The following is a 27,515-nucleotide window of genomic DNA, read 5'->3' on the forward strand; positions in this document are numbered from 1 at the left end:
CCTTTCTACTTTCACATCCATACAGAACCCAAGTACTTTAACCCCAAACAATTTCCATTCTGGCTTAAAAGGCTTAAAAACAAGAACATCTGTTACTGGTCCCTTGAGGGGAGGGGAGGGGAGGAAAAAAAAAAAAAAAAAAAGAGAACCCACACGCACAAAACAGAAACGCACCAATCATTTGTCACAAACACACCCTGAGCCTCTGTATATCTGTTAAACATTACTGGTAAGATCTTGGTTAGACAGAAAGCAACAGGCAGAAGTCTGGGTTAAAACTGTGGCAAAGTGTTTGGATTTCAAACTGCACTGCTTTGCTACTCTCATTAAAGAAAATAACCAAAAAGAACTTCACGCTTTTCAAGCAAAATTCATGTGAATATGAACAAAAGGCAGCAAGCCCAAACTGCGGCAACATGGTGGCAGAATAGTTGCCAATCCCAAAACGCAGGCTACTGGTCTGAGGAAAGCAGGATCAAGAAAGCACAAAACGTAAGGGAGCAGAAACATGAACCACCTTCTTTCACGTTGCTGAAAGTAGCTGATGAACTGGGGCAGTTCTGTTTGGAGGTTGAAAGTACGAGGCAACCATCTTGGCCCGTCTGGTCCTCCAGCTCGTCTAGATACGGATGCCAGGCAATCTTTGACAGTCAAGAGGTTCTCACATGGGAACTGATTCAGCATCACCTGAGGCCTTTCCTCACTTAACTTCCTACAAAACAGAGTTGTTGTTGTTTGGGGGGAGGGAAGGAGGAACAAGCCTTCCAGAACACAACTTTTACAGCAATAGAAGACTTTGCATCATCAAGGAAATCATTGTAACCTATAGTCTTTGAAGTGGGAGAAGTTGTAGAGGATATCTGCTTCTTCCTCGTTGTCTGTGAATACAAAGCGGGGATGTGTCAGGTTGTTGAGGACCTGCTGAACATCTGTGAAAACCCTAAAAGAAAAACGCACATGAAGAAAATTATCAGTTTGGCTCCTCAGAACTGGTATTAACTGTAGCTTGAACAAAGTGGTGCACTTAAAATTTTTTTTTGTAAAGCTTGGCTTCCTACAGGATTTATGCTTTACCCACACATGCTATCCATGGGACTCCCTTAACTTCTTAGCCCCCTCGGAACATTTTAAGTAGAAGATAGATAGATTAAAAAACAAAACAAAAACAAATCATACTTTGAGATAGAAATCTCAAGAACGGTTTAGCTCCTACAACTTTCACAGAAACAGCAATTCAGAAGAGTGACCAAGCCTCTGACAGAGGAGCACTAATATGAGTTCCCTGAGATACCTTGCAAACGCCTCCATTGCTGGAGAAACCCTAAAAAAAAAATCACTACCTGCTGTCAGCCACAACAAACACACACATAGGAAATCAGTCAGTTTAACTCAGTAGCTTCAGAAGACTATTCTCATTTGTTCAGAGCTGCATACGCACACAAAAAAATTCCAAACAAACAAAATATACAAAAGCACATGCATGACGTATGCACAGAAAAGTACACATGACTCTGGAGTTAACATTACCTCCCTCTCCCCCCACCTCCCCAAACGAACCCTGAATATACAATACGGAGCATAAGCAAGAAGGAGGTAAGATCTTGCATATCTTAGGAAGTTCCCCTAAGTTTAACCTACAAACAGCTTGTACCTCCGTCACTGAGCTTTTTTGGCATGCCAAAATAAGCGGACAGCAATACAGAGCATTTTGATGATTTTACAGCTTAAAGCGAAGTCACTTGATTCAGAATTCTGAGCAAGGACACAGAAAATGACACTGTGAGAAAAACGCTTTTCAGGGTAAGCAAACATTTAAACAGACTAAGCATCAGCTCATTTTCTTTTCTTGAGGAACCACTATATTCTTCCTCTTCTCCAGTCCTATTCACATCAGTTGTGTGACTTTCCTTTCCTCCTCTCACACTAACCAACCAGAAGATATACTCCCCTGAGGGAGGCTTCTTTGAAATTAAGAACTGTAAAAATAGCACAGTCACAAGGTGAAATATGTTCTTTAAAAAGAAAAGCATGCAAGATGTTTTGCATATTGCCACAAGTGTTTTGCATAGCTCCATGTGTGACATCTGCACTGATTATACTATTTACACTGGAGTCCAAGAGATGAACTCATTGCTAACGAGGAGAGGCAGCCCAACATCCCCGGTGAAAGAAGTCACCGATCTTTCCACACTCTTGCAGCAGAAAGAGGTTAACGTCTTTATACAGACTTATTAGCGTTTCTTTTCACAGTACACGGCTTCTCTTTCCAAGTCTGTACATCAGGGCGAAGCACTACCAGATCTGATGCAAGATGCAGCACAAGACCCACCAACCTCATTTCACACAAGCTATCCAAACAGCCACTGGACTGGAGCAACTTTCAGCCCTCACTGAAGCAAAGGGCATTGAAAGTGGCGACCTGAAGATGTACAATGTTGCCGCAGAGTACTGAGGCATCCAGCATCCCCACACAAAAACATATGCAGCAACATATACAACACAAGAAACACTAGAATTTAGATTGCTCGTTCAGCCCCAGCTCAGTCCCTTATCAGCACATCCTACAATACAGGATCTCACCTCACAACAACACTGGCCCTTTGCAGCTGGATCCAAAGCCAGCTGATAGCTTTTAGCAGCAAGAGGATCATCAGTTCTACAGAACAGACCTATTTTACAAGTTGGAACCACCAAATAAATGGAAGCAACATTAGTTTGTTTTCCTTCATGCGATCAAGCCCCTTGAGCAGGGCACGAAAATATTTCATCAACACAGTGTACAATTTTTTGTGGTGCAGCGCTGCCATGCCGGCCTTCAGGATTCCTCGGTTTGACTCCAGGCTTCGTGAGCAGCATCTGGTTTCCAGCTCAGGAAAGAAACTAAAAATAACACAATTCAGTATAGAAGCTGGTATGCTCACTCTGAAAAGCAACACGGCTTGGTGAATAAGAGTTGTATCTATGTTATGGATTTGGCATACAGCCATCGTTCGGCTTGGGCTAAAGCTATACATACTCTTCAGTTAGTTATCTGTAAAAACAGCCCAGTTACGGTTGCTTTCCCCAGGAAGGAAGTGAAATCTTGGTTCACAATTACTGTTATTTTGGAGGCTATGAAGAGTCACAGGTAGGACTCCTTTGCATACACCTTTAATGCACTTATAGGAAAAATAAAAAAAAAATATATTTTTACAGGAATTAGCAGAAGTAATTCACTAGGGGATTCCTGGGAATCAAAAAAAATAGAGCTTCCTCTGCCGCCAGCTGCAGCTACAGTAAATACCTTTGAAAGCTCTGTTTCATCAAATGATGGTTCTCACAACAGTTCTTCCAGCTACAGCAACTGAAAGACTGAAAGTGGCTGAACCATAACCTAAGGTGTTAAAAACCAATTAATTGGTGTCTAAGGCCAAAAAACCCCCATATCTCCCACACAAACCTCTTTCCTCTGGTCAGAAAAAAACCATGATATGAAAAACACTGTAACAAAGGTTTGAGGTGAAGGCATTTGACCTTTGGCAGCGTGGAAGGAAACTTGTGGAGAGTCAGGCAGCCTCTGATAACTTCAGTAAATCTTTATTCCCCATCACTCCCTAGACATCAAGGCAGGGTATTCTCTTTTCTTCTTCCTCACTGCTTTTATACCACGTTTCCAAACACATCATTTAGCAATCAACTTCCATGGCTGGCTGGGCACCAAACAGCTACTTTTCTCAGCAGAAGAGCAGGATGTACTTTATGCTAATTGGAGATTCAGCTGAGAGATGGGTCACCTCCTCTTGCACATCCATAAATCCATTTCCCCCCCCCCCCCGGTGTTAGGTCACTGAAAAGCTCTACACCACATGGAAGCAGAAGTATTGACCTGCATTTGGTTATTCTGAACAGCAGGCTTAAAGAAAGATCCCCATAGTCTTTTCTCCCTGTGAAGCATTAGACATAAAGAAACTCCTTCCTAAAAAGTTAATACTTCTCTCTCAAAAGTCTCCCACAACCACAAGAGTTCATAACACTGGGCTGCTTTTCTAGGTAAACAGAATCCTCTTATCTTCTGTAAGATAAAGCTACCAAATACTATTCGAAAGACATTCTTATTTTAGTAGCTTACAGCTGCACAGAAAATTGCAGAGAGGTGCTACTCACATTATCAATAGAAAGCCTCCTTTCTTAATCTCAGCAGCCTTGCTACGACATCTTGAAATTAATGTGCCAGAGCACTCTGGGCTATACGTCTTCAGAGTGGCTTACAGAACATACGAAAACACAGCAAGAAAGCAAGAAACAAAAGGAACACAGCAGCTCAGTCTGTCATTGCTGAGCACGGGAAGCCCGCTGAAATAAGGTAGCTAAAGTATACATTACAGTTGCCTGGTGCTGCTGGAAGTTAAGACTAGAATGAAAATAAGGCCATTCCACTCACTCCAAGTTTTTACGTTACTCTATCCTTTCTACACATGACCCTATTACTGCAAAAGTCTTGCCACAAAGACTGGAAGGCAGAAGATGTAATTTCAAGAATGAAGATTTTATACGAACCCTCTATATAAATCAATGTATCTCGCTGGCAGCAATTGCCACCGAGTTTGACAATCTGCCTCTTTTAGATGACAGTATTTATGCATACACTTGAGAAAAACCAGACCTCTACACTGAAGAGCACAGGCCGTAAGGGAAGGCATCTGAAAACTAGTGGGCGATTCCTTAGTTGTTCCCTAAGGGGAATGCCGGCTCTCCTATGAAGGATCCCAGACTTTAGACTTTGGTTATTCCTTTGTTTTCAGTTAAATAAATTGGTGCACATCCCACATATACATAAAAATATAGATAGAAAGACAGATAAGAGTGGGGCTTTGTGTATGACAGAATCTCTACATGGCAATACTGCAACATTAACTAACCTATTTTGGAACATTCATTTCAATATGAATGATTCGCTCTGAATTAATGACAGCAGTCAACTACACTTCCTGAATGATTTTTTTCCTCCATCACACAGAAGGCCTAATAAGCATATTTTAAAGTCAAGCATTAAAGAGAAAGATACTATTCAGTGGAGTTGTGCAAATAAGATAAAATACAATGGTACACGTTACTTAATTTACTCAAAGCACGCAGCGCTAAGAAGCGGTTATGAGAATCAATGCCTGAGGCACAGAGCTGACAAGACCAATCAAAACAAAGGAGATGTCTTATAACAGCTCTTTGGGCACCTTTGAAGATGACTGACACAGCTGAAGAGAAATAGGAACGACAAGATCAAGAGAAAGAGAGATAATCAAGCCTAATACACACTGGAAGGCCTTTTCATGTGAATTTTGTCTTTGAAATATTAGGTTTTTTTAATCCACTTCTACCTCCCCCCCCCCCCCCAAGCCAACACTCAGCACAGCTGGATACCTCAGTCTCCTTTGGGCAGAAGTTTGCATTAATGCAACAAGACCTACTTTAACCTATCATTTTGCTGTATTAAACTACAAGTACTTGCTCCCATCAACTTTTAAGCTAAATTCTACACTGTATTTCATCTTCTCATTCTGTCTTAGCTCTACTTGGAAACAAGATGACAGTGTAAAAATTTGTCCTAGGCACAGGCTTCTAAACTTTGCAACCTCATGGATTTCATCTCTTTTTCTGAATTCCCTTAAACAGGGAGAATACACAAGGCATAGCCCGTAATGTATGTGCTATACACATCTACCCAACTTTATATGTCCCCATCGGCCTGTCTGTGGTGACAGCCTCAAAGTCTTTAAAGCTTTGAAGGAGGTCAAGGGCTCGCGAGCACTGCAACTCCTGCTAGGCCACGTGGACTCTGAGGTACTACCCCACTCCTGGAGGAAGCCTCTAGCAGATGAAACTCAGAATCTTTTGGAAGACCTTTCGGCCTCCTGCGGACTGTTAAAAGTTGCTCTCCTTTCTCCTTCCCAGGCAGGAACTTCGGTAAAGAGGAGGAGAGGAAAGCCCTAGGAGCATGTAGACAGAGCGTTGACGACACTCCTCAGAAATAGACTACGGAGACTGCAGCACATGTCGTGTGTCTCCCCCCCACCCCGCATGAATGCCGTTCACATGACATTTGAAATGCAAAAGAAAAGGCACTGCAAGAATGGGGTAGCAGTGAAAGACAAGTTGGCATGTCCCAGCATCCTCATTGCTTCTCTCCATGTCTGTTAGGATGCATATATTTTTGTCTTCCTCAACTGAAACAGGGGCAAGCACACTGAAGGAAAAAAAATAGCTTTTGCTTATCCTCACAGTCTCGTAATCAGAGATTTCAACTGCATAATGAAGTCTAGGCTACCACCGCACAAGTCAACAAATGCCTCTCAACTGAAAGGGACTCCAGACTTTCAATAGTCCTTTCTTGTCCCTTAGGAAAAAGGTGGTCTAGAGGGTAATAAACTCTAACAGAAGAAGCTGGGGCATGAGTAAACCCACCAGATCTAATTTCTTCTGCTGCGCAAAATGCTGTGTACTAGGACTCGGTTCCCAATGTTACACTACAAACACCACGGAGCAAGACTCACAGCACATGCAACATAACTGCCTGTTTTTCTAGAATAAAACTAGTAATAAGGTAGTCTAGCCATGCAGTGGCACTGTTTTTGCTCACAATCCAAAATCCTTTACAACCCCTTATCTCCGCAATGTTCTTCCAGCTTTCTTCTGAAGTATTTTCACACCATCTGCTGCATTCTTGTGTAGTCAAGTACACATCCAATGTAAAACTTGAGAAGTAGGACAGAATTCCCTCTATATCCCAGACTTTGACACAATTCTTGTCCGGCAATCTCATCTGAACAGGAACGGCAACGGTCTGCTATATTTTCACACAGCACAGAGGAGCACTTGTACCCTGTGGACGTACATGCTACACTGCAGAACTGAAGTCTTTGTTACCTTCTTTAGTTACGCTACCTAGTGAAAACAGACAAGCAACACTACAGCATTATGCAACTTTTCTTTCACCCAGAAGGTGGCACTTATTTAAAAATCTAAACGCCTTTCAGAAATCTGGCAATCCATTTCCTAAGAAGAATCTAACAGGAAGAACTAGCAAATCAGAATTTTAAGCAAGTGACTACATACAAACTCATTTTCAACTTGCCTCTGTTGTTCAAAGCTGGAAAAACACTGTTCAGCACACTGCAACTACTATGCTTATCTTGATAAGAAAAGCATTTTGTTTGCAGATACGTACTTGAAAACTTTGTCTTCATCATAAACTGATGGCTTTATTGCTATAGGCAGTTTCTCTTTGTTTTCTGTTAAAATAGCCTGAAAAACAAAACCACAAAAAGTTAATGCTAGGTAGAATAAGTGGGCAACCTTGGGTCAAACTCCGCAACATGCCGGGGACGCGAATAGCAATTTTGGCAAACCTTGACTTTTAAATGGTGCATAATCAAGTTTATGAGATAAGTTATTGAGAAATAATTAATACAACTTTTAAAAGTCAGCTAGAGGTAAAATAGCCAATAGGATGAAGTGTTCATTTAAGTGTTTTTAATAGCATTAGCCTATTAAGTTTCATCAAATTGCAAATCTTTCAGTTTATTCTCTGCAATTCCCTATCTCCATATACATATTCAAATATACGTGTACAGCTGCATTTATAAACATGGTAAAAATGACAGTCCATCTGCACATCTGACCAGTCCATTGTCTTTGGCTCAATTGAACTCCATTGGAGCTGCATTTTGAGAAGTGTATTCTGTCGGGTAAAACGCTGCTCAGAAAAGTCAGAACAAGAGTAAAGGCAGAAGGGAATTAGAAGTAAGAGGCTACTGGTGAAGAAGGAATAAGAAGTATGTCTTAAACACGAGGGCTTATCAACATGGTAAAGGAACCCTAAAGAAAGAAAAAAAAAAAACCACCCACACACACAAAAACTGCTTCTCCTAAACTTTGAACAAAACAAAACACCAAGCCAGAGAGAATCACAGGCACTAAAAGAGAAAGTTTCTGTATTGCCAACACAATCGAGGGTTGACCCTTTAGAGACCTTTTTCTCTTACAGATACTGAAAACTGTACAGAAGGCTGAAACCTAGCTCTGCTCCCGTAGAAATCAAGAGAAGGCTTTTTGCAGTCCTTACCAGTTAGCATGCTCGGGGAAAAAAAAAACCCAACAACAACAACCACCTCACTCCACCTTTTACAACACCTCTGACTGTTAGAAGAAAAGACATCATATTTGCATCACTGCTGATACCCTGCCAAAGGAAGTAACTCCTTACAGAAAGTCTGGGACGGGAGAAGTGTGTCTCTGGAAACCAGAGTAGCTGCAGTTCCGCCACAACTCCCTGAGCTCCAGTTGCTGCAGGCTGTCCTCAGAAGCTGCAGTGGTGAAAAGTCTTCCCCGCCAGACACATCGCCCTTTACCTTTAAGCCTGTTATAGGGACTGAAATCATAAACATTGGAAAATATAAGCAGAACCAAAATCCTAATCAAAGATCCTAGGCAGCACCTTCTAATAAAGGCAAGGTGATGCAAATACAAAATAATTCCTGGAGTCACTGAACAATAGGAAGGGAGCCTGTACTTTCAAGCGGGTAAGACTACAATTGTCAGAACACTACCAGAGGATTCATTACTGTTTTTATTGTGACTCAAACTCAGGCAGCTATTGCAGAACAGCGACTACTCTAGTCCCCCAAGAGATACTTCAGCCCTCCCAGACATTTCCTAATCACCTCCTCTGACACTGGTTTCTGTAATCATAACTTAATACTATGGGTAATGATGGAAGTAATAACCTTTGTGGTCTGTGATGAAGAACAGAAACAGGCAACAGAACAAAACAAATAGGAACAAGTTAAGCCATGATGTCACTGTAACGATTCTGTGATTCTTCTAGGCAGAACACGTGAGCCTTTCACATTTATTTAAAGGAAAATTAGCTAAGTTAGCCAGCTATGTTTCTTATTCTATTCAATTTAGAGGAAGCCACAATAAAAACACCACAGTCAGTTTAGCTACAAATAGTTATTTGCATAGTAGCAAAACATTCTGAGCTACAGATGTTGCAAAGATAGCGGCAAAGTTAAGTCTGAAATGGTATGACTCGCATACATTTTTAGTAACATTTTCACACAATTGCAATTCTCTGCAAAATTGCTGGCTCGCATGTTAATGCTGCAAACAGATCCCTGAAGTTGTGCGTGTATTTCTGTGCATGCAGCACTGTGTACAAAAACATGGGCTGCAGAAACATCAGCAACGTGGTATCTCATTCTAGACTTCCCATTTTGGCGTTTAAGGCTATGCTATGCACTAAGCTATTTTTCACTGGCCTGTCACCAGCCTACAACTTCAATCTACACCTAAACGTTCTTGAGTCAAAGAAAGCTCTGTTGGTTGGTACTTGCATCAAGTCTTCGCTATCATCTCTCCTGGACAGCTGAGTGGAAGAGACAAGAAAGAAAGAGGCTGCTTTGAGAAGATGCATGTTTTTAAGGTGGGGTGGCAAAGGAGGATATTATTCGCTTACTTACCACACACAGTTCTTTAATAAGCCTGATCATCCCAAAACAGAATTAAAAACCCATGTAAAAGATTGCCTTATCTGAGATCCACACACTTTTGCCAAGAGCACATCTGTAAAACCAGAACTGTGGGTTCATTGTTGTTCCTCATCTGCAAACACAAAGTACATCCACCCCTCTTCCAAACATGCAAAATCCCAGTAAATCATTGTGACTTAAGTTACAAAACAGCCTAACTATCTTCAAGGCATAACCTGCTCCTGCCAGATAAAGGTAACAACTTTTCTTACTAGATATTGTTAGTAACAAGCTGGATCCAGCAGTTTTTGCCTATCCTCCATCATAAGGAGATTACTGGTGATAGAGTATAGACACATCTTTAAAAGTTGCACTTTGAAAGCTGTTAGCAGCCAGTACAGCATCCTCTTATGCATGAAGAATCATGATCCTTTATTTTTTCTTAAAAAAAAAAAAAAAAAAAAAAAAAAGGGATCTAATGCAGGTTTGTCTCATGAAAAGGAGAGATTTCAAACAGCATTAATTTCAGTAATAAACCCAACAGACAAGGACTTCTAACAGGGCCATCAAATTAAAGATGCTGTCTTTGCTCCAATGTTTAATACTTCTAAATCACAACATTAAATGCATAACCAGGTTGAAAAGTGTAAGCACTTGCAACAAAAAGATAAATCTTCCTGTAATTCAGGACTGACAGGAAGTACTGTAATAATATAATTCAACTGTGTAAGTCTATTAGACAATGTCTCCAATATCTAACTGGAAGATAGCTACCTTATATGTAGTACTCTGCAGCATGTGTTTATGAACACGAGTTATTTTATTAGACGATACCATGGCTCTAGTAAGAAATAGAACAGATAAGCTAACATAATACAGATAGTTTGTGATGCTTCAGTTTTGGAACAGTAAATTATATATTACGTGTAAGAGATTTCTTGTCTCAGCACACTTTCTTTGAAGTGATTCAGGTTTTGGTTAACACCTAATACTCCTATCAATCTTTAAGACAAAAAAGAAGCAAAATCAGCACATTTGCAATGTTCTCAGATGCTGCGTCTTCTTAAAAGAGAGAAAATAGGAGACCTGCTAAAATTCTACCTGGTAATGCTCATCTGATGGCTCTGGGGTAAAACAGTTGATGTCCAACACTTCAGTAGGCACCCATGGTAACAAGACACACTTCCTGATTAAACGGTCGGTTTCCCCATAAGCATAGTCACGAGTCACTTCATCTGTGGCAAAAAAAGAATCTTTTAGGAACTGCCTTTCATCTTCCACTGAAAGTCTTCCTTCTGCCACATCACACAAATGATGGCTTGACAGCGAGTAATATCACAACTTTTGTGATTTAAATGCAAAATTAGAATTAAAAAGTAGCTACATTAAAAAGGATATTATTCGGGTTGCAAAATTTAGTCGGTGGCCAGCCAGCTCATGACAGTTTAGTCATATAGCTGAATACCGGTATCCCTTCTACATGACGGGCACATAAGAGAGGCCCCAAATAAGGTTGCCAGACTAACCATTTGTTCCTGTATTGCCCAGCTTTGAGCACTTTGCTTTGTGACTCAAAATTACAGACAAAACAAATGTTTTGAGGAAGTTTTTAAAAAAAAAAAAAATCCTATGTCCAAATCAGTGGTTTCATCAGAACGGTGATGCAAGATTCAAGGCCTCTGACAATAAAATACTACTAACGTTTTTGGACAGATAAAGGTCTCCATCTCACTTAAGTTATGGCACTAGAAACACAAGATAATTTTTTAATTCAATAGGATTACAAACATGCAATCATTTTAGTCTTAAAACAGCTGTGAGGACATATTTTAGAGCTCAATGATTTGTAAGAATATGACCTATTTTCTGTTGTGGGGATGAAAAGAAACATACATGACAGACATGCTTACCACCAGTTTCAAGGTCTCTCAAGGGCCAGAGAAGAGTGTAAGCAATTTGTTGAGGCATATAAAATAAAGGTGCTGTTGCAAAACTAGGCTGATCCGAATGCTGAATACGCGATCCAAATTCATCCATAATGTACCAGACAGGAACCTTCTCCTCTGCAGTCTGTATAAAGAGAAGCGAGACATCCCGCACATGTCAATTGCTAGAAGAGCACTGCAAGACAGAAGGCGCTGGCAGTGCATCCTGCAACTTTTCGCCTTTTCCCCACTTCAGCCAAGACTGTGAGCAGGTGGTAAGTACAGAATAACACTCCCGTCTCTGCACGTCTGAGGCTAAGCCAGTCTAACCTCCAGCCACCGTGAAAGCAGACAAGCCTGTTCCTATCCCAGCTGCACATTGCTATCTTCTTTCTTTAGCTAGCGCTACTGCTTACCAGACCTGCTTCCCCTGCACCAAACAAGCCAGTCCAGGGAGATAAACCAGCAGAAGGCTTTTTTTTTTTCCCCCCCCCCGGCAGGGTTAGTTTTCCTTAAGTTTCTATCAGTATCAGTTTGCAGTGAGGAGTTTGAAGAATACAGCTGTAGGATGGGACAAGAACAGAACTTGTGCCTGAGGCAACAGCTGGCCACAAGACTGCTGGACTGCATCACCAAACCATACCTTCCTGCAACACTTCTCAAGATAAAATCATGAATAAATGAATAAAACTCAAGTTTCCTAGTAATACTAGCACCAGTCTTCTACAGATGCAGAAACAGAGGCACTGAGAGGAGGAAACAGAGAAGCTAAAACTTGACTTAACCTATTCAAGTGGTCCAGTGCCAGACAGGGAACAGAAGCCAGATCAGCTACAGGTTGAATGAATCATCTTCCAGGCAAGCACTTTTCAGTTGGTAAGACAGGTAATCCACATGATTCATGAGCTATTCATGACAACAAATGGGAAACAAAGGCACAGGGTAGAAAGTCTCAGAGGCACTGCTCAGATCTCCCTTTTAAAGGATAAATAAAGAAAGCAGTCCACTAGTGAATCCCTTTCACAGGGATTTTTCAGGCCTGACGCTACCCTGAAGTAAGCTTACACCTACCCTGATAAAGGTGTGTACTGCAGGGCAAGGAGCAACCTTGGGCCCCTGAGCTAAGTGGAACAGGTTGGTCATGTTCACACTGCTCAAGGTTAGCCTCTGGTAAAACAGACAGGTCCCGTCCAATCTGCATAGGACTTGGCCCTAAGAATTCACCTTTTCCCTTTCAAGGGAATTCACCTTTTTTGTTAATCCAAAACACCTGAAATAGCCTAGGAGCTAGGGAACAGCCCTTACAAGAGAATTGTTAACACAGCACTGAAGGTTGCATTCCCTCAGAAATGGCATTATGCACGTGGGTGTATCTGAAGGCTCAAGACCTGCTAGGACAGTGCTGAACGACTGCGTAGGGCAACGGGAGACAAGCCTGTTGTGGCCTTATCTACACTACCTATAGGTAGCAGCTCCTGGTGGAAGCTATCCCCAGAAACACCCCTAGGCTCTCTTTTGAAGCTAGTCGGTTATCACCGGAAGAGCCTGAGGGTGAACTAACATCTACAGAGTGTGGACAATCAGCTGCCAAATACAAACCAGGAAGCTAAGTTATCTGACAACATAAATACACTCTTGTTGCATACAGCGCTCCATACAAATGGGGGAGACTGGGACCATGGCTGCTGACAGCCACACTTTTGTGCGAGACAGTTGATTCAAGTGAGATTCTCCCCTCCACTATGAGGAAGTTAAGAGTAGGAAAAAAACCCCAAGCCCCCAACACACAAGTAGGTCTTCCTTTTCTACCCCCTTGTTTTCCACCATGCTCTTCCCCTCTATTAAAACAACAACAAAAAACCCTCAAAGCTAAGAGGAATACTCTAAGTTCTTACTAGAAAGTAGGTAGCAAACCATTATGCATTTTAGCTCTGCAAGGCACTTGCTCTCCTTCAAAGATGAAGTTTGCTCTGAAATGCTAGTAAAGGAACTTTTCCTTTTTTTAAATGTTAAAGAGACATCTTTGTTAAGAGCCATGTATTGGAATGTCTTCACACAGGATTACTTAGAACTGTTTAACATCCTAATAATTTAGAGACTTACCCCTTGAGAAAGCTGGTAGGTCTGATTGTATTTCCACATTTCCTGCAACACTTGCTCAATAGTGCCCTCATCTGGGATCTCTCCGTGAAAGTCAATTCCCATGAGATTTGCCATTCTATGAAGTAAACCGGGTACATGAAGCAGCTGCTGATGGGCATGTTCAACACGGTACGTCCAGGCGTGGTCGATCAGGAAAATGCTTAAAGAGATTTCAGTAACATTACAACAATATATTTTCACATGTACACAGCCAAAGGCTCCTGTGAATAAGGGCTATGTTTCCTTCTACATGGCTTGACAACTACATCTTTTCCTGCTCCCAAAGCAAGTCCTAGAGTGTACATTGTGACACAAAAGGATGGGAACAACTTCCCAGAAATAACATTATGGCTTAATTTACACTCTGTTTTTGTTCTAGAACGTATATTAGTTACTATTCTCATGAAGATGAGGCACAAACATAGAGCTGCACACTCAGTTTGTAACCCCAGTTCCCTTTCATAGCCCAGGACACAAGGGTCTCTTCCCTTTGGTCGTTGTCATCTCCACTGCACCAACCTGAAATTCTTGCCTGAAAAAGAAAAGCACTATATTATTTTGCAACAATATTCACAGATCTCCTTAGTGATAAGCTCTGCGACATCTACAGTTATCCATAAAATAACAGGTGGAGAGGTCTGACCATCATAAGCCTATATCACTTGCCAACAAAAAAAAAATCCACTTTTGTTTGGCTCCAAGGTCTTTTTAGAAAAAGAGGTATTGTTTTAAAAGAATTGCCAAGCTAAAACTAAACAAAACCATAGAACTGGAGAGCCTTCCCTTGATAAGTACAACCCTCCTTTAGGCTGCATAATGTTTAAAGCAAAAGCATAGTTGTTTAAACAGAGAAGTTCTGCACATTTGGGTTTTATCCTCTTATTAAACTAGATCAGAGAAAAAACCTCAATTCTGCATGAGGGGTAGGGAGAGGGGGAAATAACACCAAAACACACTTTAGAAAGTTAAAAACAAGTCCCCTCCCCTGTACACTGAATATATTTGACCAATTATCATATCTCAGGTTCCATACAAAGAAGAAATTTCATTTAAGTTTGAAATTAAAAACTGCAGAGAGTGCTAAGGGGAAGGTTTTTGGAAACCTGATTCAAACCCCAGTTAGCAAACAGGTGCGTTGGTGTTCTGCTCCTACATTCATACACAACTGAATGCTGCAAGGAAGCCCATACTTATCACAGGAGGTGTTTTGAAGTTCAAAATTTAAGTGTGGCCTCAGAAAGACAATGACTTAGGTTAAAACTGGTATGTAAAGGTGGGTATCTACGCTCTAAATTGTTTTTCTCATCAGGGCTAACTTTAGCTAAATCCACAAAATCTAACAATCTAAAAAAAAATAAAAAAGATAATCTGGCAAAAGAAATTTTATTGACCTGAGCAGAACTATGTTAAGAGCTCCAGAAGAGTTTGAGCTTCATCACACCATCAGAGATTTGTGGAGGGCACAATTCTTTTTTTCCAAGGGCACACAGACTCACAGCTACAAAGTTTTGTTATTATTTCTGAGGAATTCATTTCAAGTTTGGCCTTTGCCTGTTTTCTCCCATCAGTTCGCTAATGCTGATTTCTAAGCATCCTCCTGCATGCTTTAAAAATAAATAACATAAAATACTTGCACCACAAGTACTCTTTGCAACATATACCTCACAGCGTGCAGACTATTTATGTTTATTGAAATAGACAGTTATTTTTTATAGTAGGAAAAAAAAAGGGGGAGATTTCTGAATGGGTTCAAACAAGTTTTAAAGCAAACTGTACATATGTGCCATAACTTTAAGGTTTGAGACTACTCAAAGATGGAACCTGAAACCCCTGCTCACCTATCTGGATTGGAGGCTTGAAGACCATTCTCATTTGTTACGATAACTTTGAAACAAGGCTCATTTCCAGGATTTGGTTTCTTTTTCAATTGTTCTTCCATTTCTTCATCAGCTTCCTCCTCCTCCTCCACCTCTTCCACTTGCATTATCCCGAAGTAGTCACCAGCATCAAATACCTGAGATTAGAAGTGCACACAATTGCGAGCAGATAGTTGAAGCATAATTCAATACTGAAAGGCATTTGTAGATAACTTTGGCTTGCAGTTTGATAACCATTCAGCATTTTGAACAGATAAATCAATTATAGCATTAATTCTTCCGTGTCTCAATAGAACTGTTTGTTTGGGAAATTTCTTTAGTTAATACCGGCAGAAAGATTTGTTGGTTTATTTGGTACCAATGGATCTATTGATGATGGCCTATTAATCCCTCTTTCAGAAGCTGAAAACAGAGTGTCTTTGCTCAACTTTACTAAAAATCAACAATTTAAATCTTGCAAAAAATATAGTCTCATATTACGACATATAAAGCTTTGCAAATCCAGGTGTTATCCAGGCTCCACACTATACTGAAATGTATCAAGACTCTTTGAGAAGAAAAAGAGCTTCTTAATTACCTCAGAGCTCAGTTGGCAGAATTTCCTGGATGTTTTCCCCCCTTTTCTCTTCCTTTCTTATTCAAGGAACTATGTACGCTCACTTATCTCTACATGAGTTGGAAGACTACTTATACTGCCGCAAGCTAAGATCTATGCATTTACCTCTATCAATATGCTAAAAGAGGTTTGTTCTCAATCTTTCCTACCGCGGATGCAACATCCTGATCATAAATCAAGTAGGTCACTACACAAGTTTCCCTTCTGCCCAAAACCTTGCCAAACGGAGGGCTTGTAAATTCTCTGTAAAACTAAGACACTGCTGAAACATATCACCTTTTGTGATTGCAAGGTCAATGTGTGCTTTTAAGAAGGAAAAAACAACGCATTCTGAAGTTTCAAAACTTAGAAAAATAACTCCCTATAAAAGGACTTGAAAAGTCACTCACACGCTAGGTAAGGAGGCAGGAGCAGACAAATCAGTAATCCTTTTGCATGGCTTTCTTAAAGAGGCGTCACACCTCCTAACAACACGCTTCTCAATTTCACTAGAAGGTAGCAAGGAGGCGGAAAGAAATAGGAGCGTAACCTCAGGAGCGACTGGTTTACCATGGCAAGCCTGGGTATACCTAACCTCTGACGCCCCACTAGCGCAAGTCATTACCTCTACACACCGACAATTTACCAGACGTAAAAGCACAGAGCTGGCAACAAGCTTTTATCTGTTCCTTCCAAGTGAGCGTTGCTTCAGAATGATTATTTCTGCTAAACTCCAGTAGGAGAGCAAGGAAATCAATCCACCATTTGTAAATGAAGGCCAACCAGACAAAATAGATAGCTGCTGAAAGACGGCTAGCAAGGGGAAGGGAGGAACATCTACTTAGATTTTAAGCTACAGCACAGTATCACAGTCCAGATGCAAAGGGAGAAGTACCTGAAATTCCCTTTTCGGGGGACAGAGGATGGTATTTTCCTTTGGGCTGGGGGGGAAGAAAAGGAAATGCCTACAATATTAGCTAAGCTAATGCCTACAATAAGCTAACCCCACACACGCACCTTTCATAGGGTAAGGAAAATTACTGTTAGCAAAGCAACCTCGCTAGAGATGAGACGTATACCTACTTTTAAAAATTAGAGATAAACTTAATATCACCCACTTCAGCAGGCACCAAAATAGCAAGAAATCATTTGTTGCTAGTTTTTCAGTTTTGCTAGAAGAGGATACCATTTTTCAACAGTGAGCAATATTACAACCTCTCGCTGTTATAACAGGAGCCACGAACACTTCTCTAAGTCTCTGCTCAGATGCCTGCGTAATTCACAGTCCTTCTAAGCTGATTTAACTGCAGGCAAAAGGAAGAGTCCCTCCTTGGGCAACTGCCAGTAGCGCTCACAATCTGTTTTCCTCACGTTAGCTCTCTGCTGGATCTGCTCCCTGATGCGGCTCACTGCACACGTGCTAATCCTGAAAAACAGCAGGCAGCAGAAAAAGCGTACCAGGGCGCACACGTTCCACTTCACCCTCAAGTGATGCTTCGTTGCTCCTGCTGTTGGATCGAGAGCAGCTTTCCTCATCGAGCTCATTAGCTGGCAGGACAAACAGCAGCTAAGCGACTGGCAATCATTAGAAAATTAAAGCTGCAAGCCTGATGCATTGGAGTCCGCTTGACACATGCTACAGCATAGCACTTTGTATGTGTTCTGTATTTAACACTTTGTTTTAAATAGTTGGATGGGCAGAGATCAGCCAGCTGCTGACTCTGAGATTAGCCTTCGCTTGCCACAGGCTCCACCCGTTTACCAAACACTCATGATGAAGGCTTTATCAAGTGCTTCTACAACTAAAGGAAGCTGTTGGTTTTATGCTTCATTAAATAGGAACCCAACACTTAAGCAGAACAGCCTCCAAATCCTCTAAGCCAATGTTTCTGTCTCTCCCTCCAACAGATGGTGGTTGCATGAGACTGCAGCAGCAGTTGAACTTAGCAGGTAACCTCTGCTTTTAATACTCTTTCTGCAGAATTATGCCAAAAAACATTCCCTCCCTAAAAAAATGACAGCCTTGAAGTGAACGCACACTTCTCAGAGCAGGAGTTCCAGGCTGCCTTCAGAGTGACTTTTTTGAGTTTCTTTTTTGTTTCCTAAATTCAAAATTGGTGACAAACACTTGAGTCGTGAATGCACTGGCTGGGTAGAAGTGTCTAGTCAGCAGCATCTTCCGGATGGAGCAGGGAGGTGGAAGACACTGCTGTCCTCCTCTCTCCCTCCCACCCTTGGAGAGAAGCTGTCACGCCCATGAATCTACTAAGCAAGCAGCTCCCTTAATGGGATCATAAACTGCTCAAGGGGGGGGGGGGGGGAAAGCTGGATAAAAATCAAACCAGCAAATTAAAAGGTATAAACTTCTGCTTGAAGCAGAACAGGCAGAGCTCACATGAACTACTCCCCCAGAGAGTACTTCTGGAGATAGGTAATAACCGCTGGAAGACAACAAACAGGTAGCAACACATTTTGGTGGCACAAATATCACAAGTAAAACTTGCTTGGGCAGAATTACTGCCGCTGATTCTCTATCAGTCTCATAACAGAGGGGTATTAAACACCATGGCAGGCTAAGGGCACTCCATACGCAGGTGCAATTCCTGTGTAACGAACCTACTGCATGAAGTGGACGCAATACGCAGAGCAGGCCAATGTCATGATGACAATTATGCCATGCACATGCATCTTCAGCAAATTCCTGTTAGGCACATCGCAAAACGCTTTGAAGGCTTGTGGGCAACAGCCTGACCTCCTCTGCTCTGGAAAATACAAGTTACTCCTATCGACCATGCTGCGGTCCGTCTAAAAATTAATTAGAAGCCTCCATCGCTAACTGGAACGCAACTGTAAGCGGTCATTTGTCGGCTATGCCTCAGAGCCGCAAAAACCTTGCTGCAGAACACAGAAGCCTGGCCACACTGTGTAACATGTGGCTGGAATAGAATAATTATTATGGATAAAATTACATGAAGACACTGTATTTCCCAGGCTTACAAGTCATACAAGCATGGGTTACTAACCAGACTATGCAAGCCTTCTACAGAAAAACAACAACAACAAAAAAAAAGAAACCAAAAACCAAACAAACAACCCCCCCAAAACAAACAACGCTATACTGGAAATAGAATTTTAGAATCTCCTAGTAAATTATCACACTTCCATATATTTCACCCATTTCTTGCCAGATACCCAGAAAGGTTTGCTTCCCAACAGAAAAACTGAATGGTAAATGTAAAAGTCTTTTTTTTTTTTAAAGCAGATTTCTTGATCTAGCAGATATATCATGTTTTGAATTGGCAATCCAATTTAATTCACAGCTTACATCATGCTCTTAAGAGGAAACCTGCTCCAGCAAATCTCAAGGTAAATGAAAACAAACCCTCCACTTCTCTTGCAGGCTTTAGCATATACCTAGGAGGGAGGGTGCATTCAGTATGTGCACTGAAGAGTGAGAGTGCTGGAAAACAACTGCTTGGGTTGGGTTGTAGAGGTACTGATGTAAGGGAAAAGATTTTTATCTGTATTCTGTATGCAAGTTTTCCAAGTTCTGCAATGCTAGGAAGTTTTAGTCTTTGCTAACGGGTCAAGACAAATGAAGAATTCCTCCCACTCTCACACATGCAGTGAAGGAACTCGTCCTAGGCTCTGTGTTTTGCTGATTTTTTTCAGTTGTTCTTCACCTAGACTGCCAAAGCATTTTCATCCCTTCCCTACACCTCCTTTGCTGTCTTACTTGCCGCTCCTCCAGCCTCTCCAAACAATACAGTTCTAAGTCAAGCGTTGTAGCTCTGAATCTACCTCTCCACGAGCTCATCCCAGTCACCACAATCCTCACTAGTTTTCCCTGGACTTCCCAATCTTTCCCCTATCCTTTTGCCCTCCTCCTGGATAAAGACTAGGAGCTGCGACAGTAGAGACAATCATCACTAGCAGCCTAATTTATCCTTCTAAGCACATTCAAGTCATCACATCTCTCTGCACGTTGCACAGGAGCAGGCTCAGCCATCACGGCAAACGAAAGGTGCGCTCTGCCACCTCGGGACATATACTCGCTTCACCCTGCAGGTCTCTCTCCTGGCCTCCCTAAAAGCATCAGGGCTACGGGTCTCCTCAGGCCACTCTCTTCCCTTCTCTCCTCCATTTCCCTCCCTGACAAAGTTGGTACTGGAGAAGGATTTCGGCCGCGGCACACAAATCCCAAGCCTGCTTTACGCCGCAGCGTAGCTCCACAGCCTAGCAGATACCTTCAGCTTTCTCACAGTGGTATGTGGCAACGCAAGAGCTTGCAACTTTGGGGTTTTTTGTTTACCAGCTTTATACTGCCTCCTGTTTCATCCTGCTCCAATACATCCCTTCTCTTGCCTTCCTGTTTCAGCAGAGGAACAGATATTCCCCGATCCAAGTCATTTATACCAATTCTTGCTGAGGGAGCTATAGCATAACAAGAGGTTTGTGACTGACTGGGAAAACGCTTGAGTTGATACAGACCTTTTTTCCCCTGTAATGCTAATAACTGGAATACATATGTATTACGACCACAGTATCAGACACTCAGCAGTTAGAAAGCACAGGAAATAAATGCAGACCCTCCTTGACTGTACGGGCTATAAACAGCCAGGTTATAACACCACGTGCTATTCTCTCCTCCTGCCCCAACACTACAGTGAGGAAGAGGGGGAAAAAGTGGTCAAATAGTTACAAACGTATCTTCTTACTTTTACCGGTGTGTTATGCTACACTCTCTTCTCCTTGCCTACTTGTCCTTTATTTCCTGGTCAAACTTCTCATCTCATTTATTTCTCTTCTCACTTCCCACAGGGCCTCCTCCATCCCCTTGCCAGTTCCCTTTTCACCCAGTACCTTGAGGATTTTATCACGTCTCTCTCTCTCCCCCTGCAACTGAAAGTTCACTTCTCTACGTCCATGCCCTTATGTCCTTCTCCAGGTAGACTCCTCCAGACTCGCCGGAGCTCTCTCACCTCTCCAAACCACCGATTTCAGGTTCTTCCCCTTCTCCTCCTCAGTTTCTGGTCCCTTTACTCCAATAAATCCAATACAGCTTTCCTTTACCACTGAAGCTGGGTACCTGCATGCAAAATCACAACAAATCCAAAACCCAACTCATCCCTTCACAAGCCCTTTGTCCAAATGGCTCCTTTTCTCTTCTTAAAGTTGTTACCCCCTTCCTCATCAAACAGCTGCAGGCAACAAGCAGAAGTGTGCTAAAAACACGAGGGAAAAGGGATTCCTCATCCCTTCATTTCTTTCAGAGCAGGCTGGCAGTCCTTCGGGCATCAGCTTCAGGTGAAACCTACCCAGCCCTCGCACGGGGATGGTGTGCGCGCAGCATGGTCAGGACTACCGCGCAGGAACTCAACAATTTGCACAAAGGACAACGTCTCCATATTTACTTTGTTAAGTCTGCGAGCTGCGATTTTACAAAGACCTACAGACTTGCTCAGAATTTGGCCTGATTAAAGCACCCTGCGGAGCACAGCCACACGCTGAGATGCTCTACAATATGGCGCTCGTGTTATTACTGCTACAAGCATGGCCAGAGTCCTCTTCCACTGCCGGCCCCGTCGTCTGGGGGAGCTGAATGGTTTTTGCTCAGGTTAGGAAAAACTGAGCTAACCAGCCAGCCAGAAGTACTCCCAGAAAACTGCCTGCTGCGTAGCTCGGTCTGAGGCAGGTAACTTTCGCACGCGCAAAAGGAGCTGAATGAGTTCCTTCTGCACGGCTATAGCCGATCGAGAACAGGGTGGACCAGTGTTGAAGTGAAGAGAATTTGGGAAAAAAAGAAAAGAAGACCAGATCAAAGCAACCTAAATCACAATGCGTTAACACATGGCAGTATCTTGACTTCAATACAATCACTGCCGCTTTTCTTAGTTCTTCTCTGGCAAAAGGGTTGAAGGTTTTACGACACGTTCATTACCACTACCCAACAAATACGCCATCTCTCGCCGGCCAGGATCTCCCAGACACCTTCCAACTTCACGCCGAGCCTAACAAATCGCAAACACGCACGCAGCATCACAGCTGACACCTTTACAGCCCCGCACCGCAGCTGCAGTAACACAGCCGGCAGGAAGTTTTTCTTTTTTTTTTTTTTTATTTTTCCCCACCTTTTCCCCGCAGAGCGACCTGCTGGGGGAAACCCGACCCGCAGGGCAGCTCGCGCGGAGGCGGAGGCCCTGCCCCAGGCGCCAGCTCGCACGGGATAAAACGGACCTGCCCCGCCCCAGCGAGGGGAGAGGAGGGGCGCCGCCGCTGCTTCCCCCCCCTCCCCGGACCCCGCAGCGCGGGGGGCAACGGCCGCTGAGGGAACCTTTTGGCGGGAAACGCCCAACGGCCGCGCCGTGCGCGCGCGCGGCAGTCCCCCCCCCCCCACCCTTCCAACGGCCGAGGGCGCGCGCGGGACCACCCACCTCGCCGCGCAGCTTGCGGCACAGGCTCTCCCAGTAGCGCGCGGGGACGCGCGAGGCGCGCAGCGCGGCGCCGTGCAGGGCCACGAAAGCCGGCAGCTCGCCCTCGCCGTCCCCCGACATGGCGCGACCCCCCGCTGTGGCCGACGGGGGGGGGGGGGGGGAGAGGCGGGCGTGGACCGGGGCATGCCGGGTGCGGGGCGGGGCGGGGCGCGCGGGGGCCGTTGCGCAGCTCCCCGGCGGGGCGGGGCAGGCGGCCGTTGGGGCGGTTCTTCGCCTACCTTTATCCTCACTGAAGTTACGTCTTTTTCCCCGCGTTCAGTAGCCGGTTGGCGGCCGCCCTTAGGGGTTTTCCCGTGTTTCGCTCTCAGGGGGCTTTTTGGGAAGGCCCCCGCAGCAGGGTCGCCGGTGGGGTGCGAGGCTGGGCTGGGGCTAACTGGCGGCCGCGGCCCCCGGGGCAGGGGGTGTCTCCACCGTCCGCACACGGTGCAGATCCTGGACTGCGCGTGTAGGGAGTGGGGTTTGCACTATCCTAACTTTTGATGACCCTCTTAGGTGCTAGAAGTAGGAGTTCAGGCTCAGTAGCCCGTCAAGAAAGCCTCCAGATTAAGGGAGCTCAGTCCCTGGAGAACATATGTGAACGCCCTTTTCAAGAAATACCTCTTTGCTTGCTGCCCTGTCTTGCGTTGCTGGACATCAGTCTAGCCTACAGAGTGAATACCCAGAGCAGCAGTCCCTCCCTCCTCGCAGTCGCAGAGTTCTCAGGAGGACCGTCTTACATCAGTGTAACTTGGCCAGACACAGATTAAAAATTATGGCAACCTGCTGCCACTAAACATCACCATTCTGCAGCTGAGGATCTAGCACGTTCCTCAGATTGGATATCTGAATAGTGAGTGGCAGGCAAATCTTCCTCAGCCTCACGCTATTTCTGCCTCACCATATGCTCTGGTTGCATTCCCACGCTTCCCCAGCGTGAAGTCTTTACAAGGATGGTACTAAGAAGATCTGTCAGATTAAACAGCACAAGATCAAAAAATAGTTATATTTCCGGTGTACCTTAGTTGGCTTCCTGCCATGCTACTCTTGAGTTCGTGGATGTTTTTGCTAATAGTGTGGTCTGGAAAAAAAGGAAGGCTGTGCTAGTGCTTTGGCACTGGTATGGTAAAATGGGGAGGCTTGATCACGTGCCAGTCCTCAGAGGGATCTTGCCTACTGGAAAAAAAAAAAAGTTCCCAGTGCCACCCTTCCTTCATCTCTATCTCTGCCATGGACTCAATACATCGTGGCATATTATGCATGCTCACAACATGATATATTTCTACAGCGCCCATATCACGTCTATCAAGTTAGAAGGCTGCTGGCAATTTGACAGCTGCATAGATTGTGCTCACTGAACCAAATGTCTCAAGCTTGGGACTGTTTACTAGTGCTAATTTGAACAAGTTGCTTGTTTACGTCTTTTCTGCCAGGTGACTTTATAAAAATGAAAAAGTTCCTAGAAAATAAACCAATATTTTTATAGTTAAGTCAAAAGGAGACTATTACTTTGGAAAAAAAAAAAAGTTGGGCCTTTTCCCCCTAAACAGATCAAATAAGAAAAGCAGGACAGATTTCTCTCTGTTTGCTTAGCAGAGCCACGCTGAACATACCCTCTCCAGAGGCAAGGGGAACGTGCTCTTGCTCCGACATGAGATTTACATAATTCTTGCTTTCACCAAGCGTGGGCAGGTGCTTTCTGACTCCTCACTTGCACTTCCACTTCACTTTTGGTAGGAGTTCTGGCTGCTGGCCAGCTGTCTGTGCTTCCAGGCTGTTTGGGTGAGTTGTTGCGTCTTTGCAAGTCTGGGGACAGCTTAACCTGTTGCTGATAAACTCTTGAGTTAATATTAAAGCACGCTCAGAATCACTGGCATGAAGAGTAGCTAAGGCTCTGAGAGGCACAAGCAGCTCTAAGCAGGCTATTCCCTGACTTTGTCTAATGACGTCTAAAAGCACGCAGTGGTTTTAAGCCTCCAGGCTACCCCACTTTTCACTACTCTTGCATAACAGCAGTATTTCCTGGTGCAGGGATCAGAGTCCAGCACTCACTGCTCTCGCATCGCTGCTGCAGGCTGCCAGGCTGCAGAGCGAGGCTTTCGGGAGCGATCGTTCTTGCTCTGTGGCCTAGGTCACCTGTGGTCCCAGGGTGGTAATCCGGGGGTATCACTGCGAACCTCTCATTACAAAAATAGGTATTAGTAGGTAACCTGTAAAAAAAAGATTACCGCAGAGTGTTATCCTGATTGTTTTCATAGGAACAATGACTAATTTATGGTGCCTAAACCATGCAGTTCTTACTCTGGCAAAGTGCTTGTGAAGTTTTATTGGTGTGCTTTGCATATGTATTTGCAAAGAACGCAGAAAATGTCAGCAAGGCTGAACTTACTAGTACTAGCCTCACTCTGAAGTAAGAGGGCTTAGCCGTTAGCGCTATCTGTAAGGCGCCAGCCCATGCAGTTGTCGTGCCCCCCTACCACAGCCGTCCTGATGACTTACACGGGTCACATTACACTGCCTCATTCAGGGTCTCGTTCGGTGCCCGCCCTGTAGCAGCAGCAGAGGAATTTGTCATGAGTTGGTGTATGTGAAGCAGCATGTGCCCCCAACAAATACAACTGGAGCCTTACAAAGTTTCAGGAATGTGGCAGTTCCTGGCCTGATTCCCGACAGTTATGACTCTCTGATCCCATAGGGCTGCTATGCTCTCCCCACTTCATTTTCCTGTTTTTTCAGGTTAGAATCTCCCTCTTTGGCAGGATATCCCAGAAACTGTTTCAGAAGAGAAGCAGGATAAATAATAATTAAAAAAAAGAGATAAAAAGACACATTTCTGGTAGATTTTACAGTAAGCGCCTTATTGTGTCATCAAAGAAACCCTTTACTTTCAGGCAAACAACTTCCTCAGCAGTAAAACTAGAACTTTTTTAAACATGGAAAGCTAAGGCTACAGGCTACATCTAGATTACAGGATCATCGTCTGATATAAATACTTGATCGTAGCTGTACCTCTGAGTGCTTAAACATAATAGGTGCTGTTATAACATTAAATTTATTCTTCAGCATCAAAACAGCAGTGATATTGTTTATAGTTTTTGTGTACCTGCTTCTCTGGAGACATATATTTTTGGGAAGGTACTGCATCCCTCTCGCCGCAAGGATCCCCTTAACAGGATTAACTACATTTTTCACTTTCCTAGCAGGAAACCTGTGCAGAGGCAGTGACAGCAATTAGGTATGAAGCTGGGAGCATGATTTTATAATGAACAACACAAAGCTCAGACAACTGTGGGGTCATCAGCTCAGAGCTTCAAATATAGCAGCGTCCTGGTGTGTTACAGCAGTACTCAAATGCTGCACATACTATAGCGAGAAGATGGAGGAGAGGAAAATAAAGCATCAGAATTTAGTCAAACTAGCAACACCTGTCTGCACCCAGCCGAAGCAGCAGCTTGCCTCAGGCTGCTTGGATGTCTCTGGAGAGGGGGCTCGCTGCCTAAATGCAGGGCTAGCTCTGTGAGGGAGCTCTGCTTCCAGTCACTGTTAGGTGAGAACAGGAGTAATGCCATGGTAACTTCATGCACTACAGGGCTTCCAGCATGGCTATATAAGACAGAGGGAGAAAGACAAGGCACTCTGATAGGGGAATGTCTGCTAAAAACACTCTGGGAATGAGTTACAGTTTGCAACTTATATAAAGATTAGGAGATGTTAAGAAGTCATGTATCACATGTGCCAGTGATCCACAGCTTTGTCTATTTTAATATTATTTTTTAGAGGCAAGAACAGCCATTTATTATTATTCTACAGGACTGTGTGTCTTTCCTAAGTCAATCACTGTTCATGGTTGAACACAAGGAGAGGTACATCTATCCCAAATCTGCCCTGTCTTACCTACTGGCTCACTTCAGAGTGCTGTTCTTCAGGCCAAGTGTTAAAATTATGTTTTGTGAGCTTGCTGAGAAGTTGAAAGATTTGAAATAAGAATGGATCACAGCTATTCTTTCCAGGCAATGCTTATTTCAGTAAACTAGAATCTTGTGCTTGAATTCACGTTGTTGTGACTGCTGAACCTCTTTCAGTATCTCCTGCATTTGTTTGCAGAGACTTCATTACTAATCTTTAATTTGACTCACAATGACCTGTTGGAAGTTTTGAATTCAGCTCTTCTGTCTTTGATTGGAGCTGACTTTTCCTTAGAAAACTCCTTTAGAGCTCTAAAGCTATAAAGACGGCTGAGGCTTTCCACTCTCTTTCAGGGTCCCCCTATACTGCCACCATCTCACATGTTCTCCATCTTTAGGTACCATCTGTAGTCTGATAAAAGGTGATGCTATAGCTTCCTTGCAGCATAATTAGGGTAACTGCCCGTGTTACATAAATGGACTGCTATTAGCTGAAAAAGGCAGTAAGTGATTTTTTGCTGCCAGTCAGAATTTAGCTTTTTCTTTCTTAACGCCTTTCAAAGTTGTCATGGTGACATCTATAGTCATCAGTCATGCTGGCAGTATTTATATCATTCACAATAGATATAAAATCAGTGGAGCATACTGTCATATGATAACAAGATAACGTGCTTGCGTCAAAGTTTCGGCAGAACACCACTCCCTGCGCTGCTATCTCGGTTCTCCTGCCCGTTCTGCGATAGGTGGCTACTGTACTGCTACTGATGCTGGGCAGACTGTTAATCTCTTAACAAGCAGCGCTAAATGACAGATCTCACCTTTTGTCAAGGTGACTGACTTAATAACATCTATACTTTCTGTCTGTTTTAGCATGCTATTACCCCTAATGACAATTTGCATTTCTTTCACTGCAAAAGATGATTGAAATCATATTTAGCAGAGCTGTTGATCTCACTACAGGTATTGTTTTCTCTTCAGTCTCTCATCATCCAGTTTCATCTTTACGTCAGGAGTGTCACTTGGGCCACTGATGGACAAATTGTACTTGCTTTCTAATCCTGCATTGCGTAACAATTAATAACTTATCATATCTAA

General features: G+C 43.3%; 1 protein-coding gene across 2 annotated transcripts in view; it reads right to left on the reverse strand.

The window, feature by feature from the left end:
• TTLL12 (tubulin tyrosine ligase like 12) overlaps positions 1-22,677 on the reverse strand; it is a 31,451-nt gene extending 8,774 nt beyond the window's left edge. The window contains exons 1-8 of one of the 2 annotated variants that reach the window (XM_068950869.1): positions 22,480-22,677; positions 15,412-15,587; positions 13,535-13,733; positions 11,417-11,576; positions 10,608-10,741; positions 7,202-7,278; positions 824-940; positions 518-712 (exon numbers count right to left, since the gene is read on the reverse strand). In XM_068950869.1, coding sequence (XP_068806970.1) covers positions 518-712; positions 824-940; positions 7,202-7,278; positions 10,608-10,741; positions 11,417-11,576; positions 13,535-13,733; positions 15,412-15,587; positions 22,480-22,599 — 1,178 coding nt within the window. In that variant the 5' untranslated portion in view covers positions 22,600-22,677. Of the gene's footprint in view, positions 1-517; positions 713-823; positions 941-7,201; positions 7,279-10,607; positions 10,742-11,416; positions 11,577-13,534; positions 13,734-15,411; positions 15,588-17,503; positions 17,647-22,479 lie in introns of those variants that run through there. The other variant, XM_068950878.1, reaches the window with a different exon arrangement.
• Between the last annotated feature and the right edge of the window lie 4,838 nt (positions 22,678-27,515).

Source organism: Struthio camelus, chromosome 1 (genome assembly GCF_040807025.1).
Source record: "Struthio camelus isolate bStrCam1 chromosome 1, bStrCam1.hap1, whole genome shotgun sequence".
NCBI lineage: Eukaryota > Metazoa > Chordata > Aves > Struthioniformes > Struthionidae > Struthio > Struthio camelus.